Source organism: Carlito syrichta, unplaced genomic scaffold (genome assembly GCF_000164805.1).
Source record: "Carlito syrichta isolate Samal-C Ts95f unplaced genomic scaffold, Tarsius_syrichta-2.0.1 Scaffold302085, whole genome shotgun sequence".
Taxonomy (NCBI): domain Eukaryota; kingdom Metazoa; phylum Chordata; class Mammalia; order Primates; family Tarsiidae; genus Carlito; species Carlito syrichta.
The window spans coordinates 96,508-107,522 of record NW_007246181.1 but is presented as its reverse complement, the minus strand read 5'-3'; the positions used below and the strand labels follow the sequence as shown (position 1 = coordinate 107,522).

At 44.9% G+C, this 11,015-nt stretch overlaps 1 protein-coding gene across 2 annotated transcripts in view; it reads left to right on the top strand.

The window, feature by feature from the left end:
- VPS53 (VPS53, GARP complex subunit) overlaps positions 1-10,616 on the top strand; it is a 170,677-nt gene extending 160,061 nt beyond the window's left edge. For both annotated transcript variants that reach the window (XM_021711355.1, XM_008056040.2), the window contains 3 exons: positions 6,330-6,467; positions 8,463-8,567; positions 9,095-10,616. In XM_021711355.1, the coding sequence (XP_021567030.1) occupies positions 6,330-6,467; positions 8,463-8,567; positions 9,095-9,265 (414 nt within the window). In that variant the 3' untranslated portion in view covers positions 9,266-10,616. The remainder of the gene's footprint in view (positions 1-6,329; positions 6,468-8,462; positions 8,568-9,094) is intronic.
- Positions 10,617-11,015: the final 399 nt, after the last annotated feature.

Here is an 11,015-nt window from a genome sequence, read left to right as displayed (position 1 = left end):
TTTTGATTTATTGTAGAGATGAGGTCTCGCTGCCCAGCCGGGTCTCGAACCCACGGGCTCGGGCAACCCACTCACCTCAGCCTCCCAAAGGCGCGGGATTACAGGCTGAGCCACAGAGCCATCATGCATACTGGCCAAATATGGAAAGTTTTTCTCTCTTGAGATTAGGAATAAGACAAGAGTATCTACTGGTACCATTTCTATCCCGCATTGTCCTTGAAGTCCTAACTAGCAATGTAAGTCAAAAAAATAGTTTTAAAAGAAACAAATGGCAAGCCAGGCTCAGTGGCTCAGCCTGTAATCCCACGCTTTGGGAGACTGAGGTGAATGGATTGCCTGAGCCCATGGGTTTGAGACCCGTCTGGGCAACTTGGCAAGACCTCATCTCTACAATAAATCAAAAATTAGCCGGGCGTGGTAGTGCACACCTGTAGTTCCAGCTACTTGGAAGGCTAAGATGGAAGGATCGCTGGAACACAGCAGGTCAAGGCTGTGGTGGCCGGGAGCGGCCACTGCACTGCAGTCTGGGCGACAGAGTGAGACTCCAATTAAAAAAAAAAGAAAGAAACAAATGGCATTCAGATATTAATAGAAAGTAAGAAACAAAACTATCGTTTTTCACAGAGAACATGATTGTGAATGATATCTAAAAGAAACTACAGATAAGCTTTTAGAATATACATTTAGCATTAGCAAGGTTGCTGGATATAAGAGAGAGAAAGATATATATATTTAGAATCAGGGTCTTGCTGTGTCTCCCAAGCTGGGGTGCAGTGGCAAGATCATAGCTCACTACAGCCTCAAACTCCTGGGCGTAAGGGATCCTCCCACTTCAGCCTTCCAGGTAACTAGGACTACTACTACGAGGACTAGCCACCACATCTGGCTAATTTTTAAAAACTTTTTTGTAGAGATAGGGTCCTAATATGTTGCCCAAGTGAATATACTTTAAAAAGCACTAATTGGCTAGGTGCGGTAGCTCACGTCTGTAATTCTAGCACTTTGGGAGGCCGAGGCAGGAAGATCACTTGAGTTCATGAGTTAGAAGCTGTGGTAAGCTGTGATAGAGGCTGCGGTGGCTGGGAACCGCCACTGCACTCCAGTCTGGGCGACAGAGTGAGACTCCAACTCAAAAAAAAAAAAAAAAAAAAAGTCACCAACAATTCTTTTTTTTTTGAGTTGCATCCCAGCTTGGGTGACAAAGTGAAACCTTGCCACACACACAAAAAAAAAAAAAAATGAAGAAGAAGAATGTGTTTTTATCTACTCAAGATATTTATCACTACTGAGAGCTATGGTGTCCCCTAAGAATTGTTGGTGACCGGCCGGGCTCGGTGGCTCAGCCTGTAATCCCAGCACTTTGGGAGGCCGAGGTGAGTGGATTACCTGAGCCTGCAGGTTCGAGACCCGCCTGGGCAACTGAGAGACCTCATCTCTACAATAAATCAAAAAATCAGCTGGGCGTGGTAGCACATGCCTGTAATTCCGGCTACTTGGAAGGCTGAGGCGGAAGGATCGCCGGAGCCCAGCGGGTCTAGGCTGTGGTAGCCGGGAGCGGCCACTGCACTCCAGTCTGGGCGACAGAGTGAGACTCCAACTCAAAAAAAAAAAAAAAGAAAAGAAATAAGAAGTCCCTCTCAAAGGTTTCCACTGCTGGTGATGAACTGTCACCGGCATACTGGCCATCCTTGCACCCCAGTAGCCCATCAGCAACATCAGGCAGCCCATAGCACCCCACAAATTATCTCTGAGTCACAAATTTGGTTATGGCTACCTCTCGTCCAGTGCCTCATGCCCAAGGAGATTAACCATGAGCTGTTTTCAAAGATGAAAACTAGCAGATTTTCATGACAAATAAAATATTTTATCTTTATTTCCCACAGCTGCTAAATCTGCCAGAGTAGAGTTCCCGCCTTTTCTGACTGCATTGCTTTATGTAAAACCTGAGACCAAGGTTCTCATCTTCTCAGCTGCCTGGTAAAGATAGAATTTTATTGTGACTGGCCAGAGAATGAAAGTGTCATATCTCCCTAGATATGGGAGACACTAGAGAATTATGTCTGGCTCATTCAGAACTCTTCCTGTCACTTAAGACTATACAATTATTTATGCATATAATATATCTCTGGGAAATAGAAAATGTAGAAAAAAATAGGAAGTATTCCCATATGTTTTAAAACATAATCTTTTTTTTTTTTTCTGCCAACAAATACATACTGAAAGATGGCTTTGATTTTGACAAGGCTCTCAGAATTTGCTACATGGAAGACAAAGTTGAATCCTTGCTAGGCCTCAAATGGCATACTTAAGAAAAGAAAAAATATTTTCAGTTAATATAATTATAGAAAATAATGTAAAGAAAACCATCTCACCACTCAGCTCAGTAAAATCTGGAACATCTGCCCACATTTGCTTTAGGTCGTTTTTATGTTACAGTAAATCTTTACAGTTACTGCCGAGCCCCCCTCCCATGGACCCCACTAAGCCCACCCCTTCCTCTGTGCCCAAGGGTGAACACTCTTTGGATTTTGATTTTTATCATTCTCATATGTGTTTTGATATGTTTGTATATATTCACAAATGACATGTGATTTGTTTTGCTTATCTTTAAACTTTATGTAAATGGTATTATACATATATTTCCCCACCTTTTTTTTGCCCAACTTAATGTTTTTTGAGATTTATCCATATTGATCCCACTCATTTATTTTAATTTCAATATCATATTTCATTGCATGAATATGCCACCATTTGTTTATTTATTCTGCTGTTGATGAACATTTAGGTTGTTTTCAATCTTTTGCTTTTATAAACAGCAAATGCAGGAACTTTTTTTTTACATGGACAAGAATTTCTCTAAAGAATATAAGTATAAATGTTATGTTATGGGTTATGTGCATCTTTGATTAATTAAGATGATATTAATAAAATTCCCCCAAAGTGCTTGAACTAATTTATACCTTGCCATGAGTGTGAATTTTAATGCCAGATCCATGCCAACTCTTGGTTATCAACCTTTTTACTTTTGACTACCTGATGGGTATGGAATGTTATGCATTTGTGGTTTTAATTTGCACTTCCCAGTTCCTATGAAGGTGTATTATAATTTCACATGCATTTTGGGCATTTGAATTTCCTCTTTTGTTCATACTCTTTGCCCCACTGTTGTCATCGTTGTTGGATTGGTTGGTCTTTTTTTTAATTGATCTGTAGGAACGTTTATGTGTTCTAAATATCATTCCTTTGTCAATATTGCATATACCTTCTCCTGATTTGTATCTCGTCTTTTACTTTGTTTGTGTCTTCTGATATAGATTTCTTTTATTTTAGGGTAGTAAGTTTTTCATTCTTCCCCATATTTGATATTTGTCTCCTCCTATACGCAATAAAAATAATCTCTATATTCTAAGAATTTTAGAGATTTTTAAAAATTTTTTCTTTTTATAACTAGGTTGTTTTGTTTTGTTTTGTTTTGTTGAGTCAGAGTCTCACTGTCACCCAGGCAGGAGTGCAGTGGCAAGCTCACGACCACTATAGCCTCAACCTGCTGGGCTCAGGTCTGCGCCTCAGCCTTCCAAGTAGCTGGAACTACAGATGTGTGCCATCACACCTGGCTAATTTTTTGATTTATCGTAGAGACGGGGTCTTGCCAAGTTGTCCAGGCTGGTCTCAAACCCTGAGCTCAGACAGTCCTCTCACCTCAACCTCCCAAAGTGTGGGATTGCAGGCTTGAGCCACAGTGCCCGGCCTATAGCTAAAGTTTTAATCCACCTAGAACTGAGCATATTTATCCTTTAGAGGTGTGTACTGGGTTTCCTCTGAGGAAGAGTGGTGGTCATTTCCAGTGGAGCTCTGGAAGTGTGCTACCATGGGCCTCGGGCAGTCTGTGCCACTCTCTCCCCTGGATGCTCATATACCCTTCTCTGTAAGCCACAGCTTTTTCAAAAATTAGACTCTAGAGTAGTAGGAATTTTTATTTCTGGAAACTCTAGGAAGATCCAAAATGCCCTGACACTTTGCTGACCTGCAATTGAATAGCCTGCGTAGTTTAGGCCTTTGACTAGCCACATTTATTTCCTTATGATTATTCGGTCCTTAGTATAATTTCTTACCACTTTTTGAGAGTAATATTTCCATCTAAGATCTTCCAAATAAAACATTGATGTCTTCCCCCAATTTTTTACCATTGTCAAAATGATAGCCACCATAACCATTAAGCTAATAGTGTCCACCATTAATTAGCTTATCTTTAGTCATTAATCCTGTCCAAACCAAAGTAAATGGAAAATTGGAGGATCAAAGTGTCGTGGGACCTGAAGGAATCCCATTCCTTGCCTGCTTGATATAATTATGAAAGGCTTTCCAAGAGGAGCAGGCAGTGGGAGAGACAGCAAACCTTGTCCTAAACATGAGTGACCGTTATCATTGGAGTTTAGTGATGGCGGTGGAACCTTTGTCTGTCTGATGCCCGTGTGATTCTATGCTCCTAAACCATATGAACAGGCCAGAGTATACCCTTCTGGCTTTGGCCATTTCTATGCCACCTGGCTGTCAGGAGCAGCAGCAGCAGCAGGGCAGTCAGCAGAAATCAGTGTGAGCTCTAAGCCAGAGCCATCTGGGGGAATGTAACTGGGCAGCAAGGAGTGGATTTACTGCTTCCTGTCCACCTTATCATCTAACCCCGTGCATTATATGAGATAAGTTTAGCAAGTTATTAAACCTCTGGAACTTTAGCCGGGCTTGGTGGCTCAGCCTGTAATCCCACGCCTTGGGAGGCTGAGGCGAGTGGATTGCCTGAGCCCGCAGGTTCAAGACCCGCCTGGGCAACTTGGCAAGACTTCATCTCTACAATAAATCAAAAAATTAGCCGGGCGTGGTAGCGCGCGCCTGTAGTTCCAGCTACTTGGAAGGCTGAGGTGGAAGGATCGCCAGAGCCTAGCAGATCGAGGCTGCAGTGGCTGGGAGCGGCCACTGCACTCTGGTCTGGGTGACAGAGTGAGCCTCCAACTCAAAAAAAAAAAACCTCTGGAACTTTGAGTTTTCTTGTCTATAACATGGAAACAATAAATAACCTGCAAGGCGGGGCCTTATGAAGACTAAAAAGTGATGAAACATTCCTAGCACCACTCCTGGCAGTTGGTAGGCAGTCAGGAAGGCTGGCATCCTTCTAGATAATTGGCATCCCGGAGAACAAAAACAAATAGAAAAAAGAGGATTGTTGCCAAGATACAGTGTTTAAATTTGGTTAAATCTACATCCTCACTGGTATCCAGATCAATTAAAATACAGCAGCAATGAGTTACTATTTTTTGCCTAACAAGTAAGCAAGATTTTATGACACTTGTCAGTATTGATAAGGGTACAGTCCGTACTGCTGGCAGATATGTAAATAGACACATTCTATTTGGAAAGATCCAAAAGTTTATACACACACACACACCATAGAGTAAATACTGTATACCCATTAAAAATCATGATTTTTTTTGAGATGGGGTCTCACTATGTTACTTAGGCTGGAGTGCAGTAGCTAAAAATCATGAATTTTTTTTCAGTCAGGCACAGGCTCACACTTATAATCCCAGCACTTTGGGAGACTGAGGCAGGCAGATTGCTTGATCCCAGGAGTTCAAGACCAGCCTGGGCTACATAGCAAGATCTCATCTCTACAAGAAATCAAAAAATTAGCTGGACATCATGGCCTACATCTGTAGACCCAACTTCTCAGGAAGCTGAGGTAGAAGAATCACCTAAGCCCACTAGGTTGAAGCTGCAATGAGCCATGATCGTTGTGATTACACCACTGCACTCCAGCATGAGTGACAGAGTAAGACCCCAATGACAACAACAAAAAAACATGATTTTTTAAAAGAATGCCAATATAAATTAGCTGGACGTGGTAGCGCACGGCTGTAGTTCCAGCTACTTGGAAGGCTGAGGCGGAAGGATCGCCAGAGCCCAGCAGGTCGAGACTGCGGTGGCTGGGAGCTGCCACTGCACTCCAGTCTGGGCGACAGAGTGAGACTCCAACTCAAAAAACAAAACAAAACAAAAGAGTGCCAATATGAGAAAATAAAATACAAGAACTTCATATATTAAGTGGCAAAGCCAGGTTATAAACTGTATATACCTACGGTATGATTCTGATTTAGTTTTTCTATATTTACACAGATTGACAGGAATTAACCTGCATTTAACTGCAGCTATTTTCCAAATTTTCTGCAATGAAAGTGTATTGTATGTATAACCAGGAAAATGTTGTGAATCAGCTTGGATCCCCTCGATGCTAGATCCCTGGGAGGTGGCAAGTAACACTCTGCTTCACTCCACAGCTGCTGCTGGACACGCACTCCCTGAAGATGGTCCTGCTTGATCTCCCCTCCATCGGCTCACAGGTGGTGAGGAAAGCCCCTGCCAGTTACACGAAGATTGTTGTGAAAGGCATGACCCGGGCTGAGATGATCCTCAAGGTGATGGTTTGCGTCTTGGGGATTCTGTGAAGAGGCTTTTTGATTGCTTTTTCCCAGGAGTTTTGTTTTTGAAAGCACTGTCCCCACCAGTTCCAAGGGTTGTCCCCCATTCTTTGGCTGGCGTGAATTTTGATATTGTGGAAAGTCAGTGGACAGTTACTTGGGGGTCAGTAAGTCTTTCTGACAAATGAATTTTTTGTTGTCGTGGGACCCTTTTGTTATAGACTTGACCAAGACTGGAAATTAGGTGGAGTCACTGCTGTGAAGCAGTGTGTAAGTCAGGATCCCTTTACTTCTCTGCAAGGATTTCGGATCCAGCCATCAGTTACTCCCTTCCACGTCAGCCTTTTTGGCTTTCTATACTCTGTAACTTTAAATGAACTCTGAACAGATGTTGTAGTAACTGAATCTAATTGGCAAATGGGTTTTTAAAAACCCCATTTAACAAAATATTGTACTTCGGGTAATGATGTCTGAAGCCTTGAGCATCTGCATCTGATTTCCACCTTTGTTTGTTGAGAAGAGAGGGGGCCTATATGGAAGAGGCGGTGAAGGCTAGAGGACAAATGACGCTGTCGTGATGTGGTCTTAAAAGTCCAGGGCCTGCTGGTTCTTCAGGCCTGTTTCCCAAACAGAATGACTCAAATGATGGCAGGAGTAAAAAGCAGCAGTGGGCCTCAGACACTGGTGGGACCAGGTGGGACACTGCACAATCCTTGAGCTTATGGCCTGAGAAAACCAGAAGCAACCTGGACATTTTCCTCCCTGCAGGTTCCTCACTGGGAAGTAGAGCATATGGCTCGGGATGGTCTGCAGAGGAGTGCTGAGTGGACCACTCCTCCCCACTCTTGAGTATACTCTCAGAACTCCAAAACAAAATCAGTCTGCTGGGGGAAGAAAGTCAGATACTGCACTCTAAAACCAAATGGAAATAATCGATAGTTTAAGTAACTGTAGTTAGGCCGAGCATGGTGACTCACACTTGTGATCTCATCACTTTGGGAGGCCGAGGCAGGTGGATTGCTTGAGCCCAGGAGTTTGAGACCAGCCTGGGAAACATAGCAGGAAAATTACAAAAAAATTAGCTGGGCGTGGTGGCACTTGCTTATAGTTCCAGCTACTACGGAGGCTGAGGTGGAAGGACTACCTATGCCAGGAGGTCGAGGCTGCAGTGAGCCAGGATGGTGCCGCTGCACTCCAGCCTGGGCAACAGAGGTAAACAAACAAACAAATAAATGTAGTTAAATTAAGTTCCAGATTTTAGGTCTTCAAAAGAGTGAGGCAGCTTTGGGATTTTTGTTTTTGAAAAAATCCATTTACATGAGTTCCTTTGCCACCCATTTCTCAGGAATAATGCCATGTCAAGATGGAAGGAGCATAAATGTCTCAAACAGGAGACCCTTTAGCACAGTGTTTCCCAAATGGTCCTGATGTGGTTTTTTTGTTTTGGGGGGGGCGTTGAGTCGGAGTCTCACTCTGTCGCCCAGGTTGGAGTGAAGTGGCACGTTCAGGTGATCCTTCCGCCTCAACCTTCCAAGTAGCTGGAACTATAGGCACGTGCCACCAAGCCCAGCTAATTTTTTGATTTATTGTAGTGATGAGGTCTTACCAGTTGCCCAGGCTGGTCTTGAATGTGAGGGCTCAGGCCTCTCACCTCAGCCTCCCAAAGTGTTGGGATTATAGGTGTGAGACACTGCACCTGGCCAGTCCTGATGTTTTAAAAATTACCTGGGAGTCACCCAGGCCTACTGAATTAGAATCTTTAGAGAAGGGACAGCACTCAGCTGATAGGTAGGATTCAGAAAATGCAGAAGCATTGCTCTGATTGGATGTGAAGGTGGAGGGCCATTAGGTGCTTCTGAGTGTGGGGTTGCTGCTGCTTGAGGAACTCTTGCAGCCTCCATTTAATGCTCCGCTGTCAAGCGAGGAGTGGTGACCCTGTCCTGCCACTGCGAGTTGTCCCTGAGGGCCTGCTTCTATCTCCTCCCTTGGCAGGTAGTGATGGCCCCTCATGAACCGCTGGTGGTGTTTGTTGACAACTACATTAAACTCCTCACAGACTGCAACACAGAAACCTTCCAGAAGATACTGGACATGAAGGTGAACTCAGTGTCTTGTTCTTTCCACACTTGCTCATCCTTCTCACACTCAACAGTCCTTAGTTGGAGGGTGGGACATAGGTTCCTGGGGTGCTTTCTCAAAACACATGTGCCTGGCCCCACACTGCAAACTGGACTCCGAGAAATACTTGGAGGATGGTCCTGGGCATATGAACTTGAGGATCCTGATAGGACCTCCAGGCCCCACTGAGACCCACTGCTCAGGGGAGGGTGGGGTGGAGGGAGTGGAATGAAGAGCAGGAGGTGACCGTCCTTTCCCACCGTCTTTACCTGTCCTTTATTCTCTCAACCCTTCTTTCTCTCCTGTCCTAAGATCTTTTTTCTTCATCTGTTTTACTGCTAGGCGATATCCAGGGCTGGTAATTCCCCTGAGGAAGGTGTTCATCCAGCCGAGAGTAATGGTGCTGTGCGCAGAGCCTCAGCTAACAGCATGCCCAGATATTGCACTTCCCCTCCATGACATTGTGGCCCAGACTTCATGACTGTTCTTTCTCTTTCAAACCTCAGGGGCTGAAGAGAAGCGAGCAGAGTAGCATGTTGGAACTCCTCCGCCAGAGGCTTCCCACCCCGCCCTCAGGAGCCGAAGGCTCTGGCTCACTGTCCCTGATGGCTCCAACACCAGAACAGGAATCATCTCGCATCCGCAAACTCGAGAAACTCATTAAAAAGCGCCTGTAGGAGTGTGCAGGGGCACTCTTCTTTTCCTGATGACCCTCAGCACCTCATTTCCTGGAAGCCCCCAACCTCTCTTGTGTTCCCTGGGACTCTCAGATCTTCAAACTCTCTGGGACATTTGGATTGTTAATTGTCTCTTCCATGCCCTGTCTTAAATCTTGTCCTAATCAGGAACGCTGAGCAAAGACTGGATTATAAAAAGGCAGTTTAGATTATGTCTGATTCCTGAAGCAGGAGCAGCAGTGAGTGAAAGGTCCCTGTGGTTCAGTTGCTGTTCTTGGGCTGCCCTTGACTGGGGGGATTGTCGTTGACTCATGCAGCCACGCCATGGCAGTCACACCCTCTGACACATGGGCCATACTTTCCACCACACACCTATCCACCCAGCTTGGATGAGGAAGCCTGGACTTCACCCCTCCTCCCTGTGCTACTGTTAGAGGTCACCTCGGCAGCCAGAATGCTGAGTTTTTCTCCCCATCTTGGTTTGGCTTTGGAACCTGCACTAATAACGGGGCACATTGCAGGTGTAGGAAGCTAGCCCTTCTTAATGGAGGCATGTGTACGCTTTCAGGTTCCTGGTACATGTTTGTTTCTGGTACTTTCCATGACTTGGCCAAGTTCTCCCCATTTCTCAGTAATCTCCAAAGAAGAGATGCTTTTTGTCTCTCCCCCAGGAGGGTTGTATGTGCCAGACCTTACAGGCAGGTGTCCTGTCTGCCAGGGACTCCTGACCTAGGAGTGGGGCAGACCTAGATCTGACTTGAAGAGAGGGCTGTACCCAGCACATACACTGGGTTATGTGAGCAGATTGTTTTCTCCATTTCTTTTTTTCTACTCTGCTCCTGACTTCTAGGGAAGAGATTGCTTTCTGAATCAGAACGGGAAACCAGAAAGGGAAACCAGAATGTTCTCTTGGAAAGCATTTCCTAGGCTTCCTCCTCAGATGAAACTATGGAAAACCCAGGAGGCCCGTACCCTCTAATTCCCTTTCTACCCATTCATTTTCAAGTCCAAAGTACTTTCTGGAGTCATCTGAAACAGCAAAAGAGATGTGCAGTACCCTAGTGGCACACTATGAATGAGCAAGAACCTGGGTCTGTGGATACATTAGAAACAGAATGCTGACCTTAAACCCCAGGCTCAGAACTGGCACAGCCCAGCATGAAGCTTAAAGGCAGCGGCTAACCTGTGAGTCAGCCAGACTTAAATATTGTGCCCATTCCTTTCCCCACTCCACTTTCTCTAGCCCCTTGAAGAACCAAAAAACAAAAATAACTTTGAAGTCACTTTGTGCTTAAAATAAATATTGGTAATTTATAATCAATAAAGAGTTTGCTGCTGCTCTTATCGTGAATAGATGTCTCTTATAGCTGGCTTAGAGGTGCCCAGGCTGGAGGACGTTCTGCTTCAGTGCTCTCGCATCATCCTCCATATGGAGAATGGGTAGCATGTCAGGTGGCTGCCCTGATTTGCTTGGTTCTCTTGCACCAAGCCTCAGTTAACCATGACCACAGCCACAGGAAAGCCACTGTTAGTGTCAGCTTATGTTCAAGAAGAATACTTGTGGCCAGGTGCAGTGGCTCACGCCTATAATCCTAGCATTTTGGGAGGCCAAGGTGAGAGGACTGCCCGAGCCCACAGGTTGAAGACCAGCCTGAGCAACTTGATGAGACCTCATATCTGCAATAAATCAAAAAATTAAAGCCAGGCTCGGTGGCTCAGCCTGTAATCCCACGCCTTTGGGAGGCTGAGG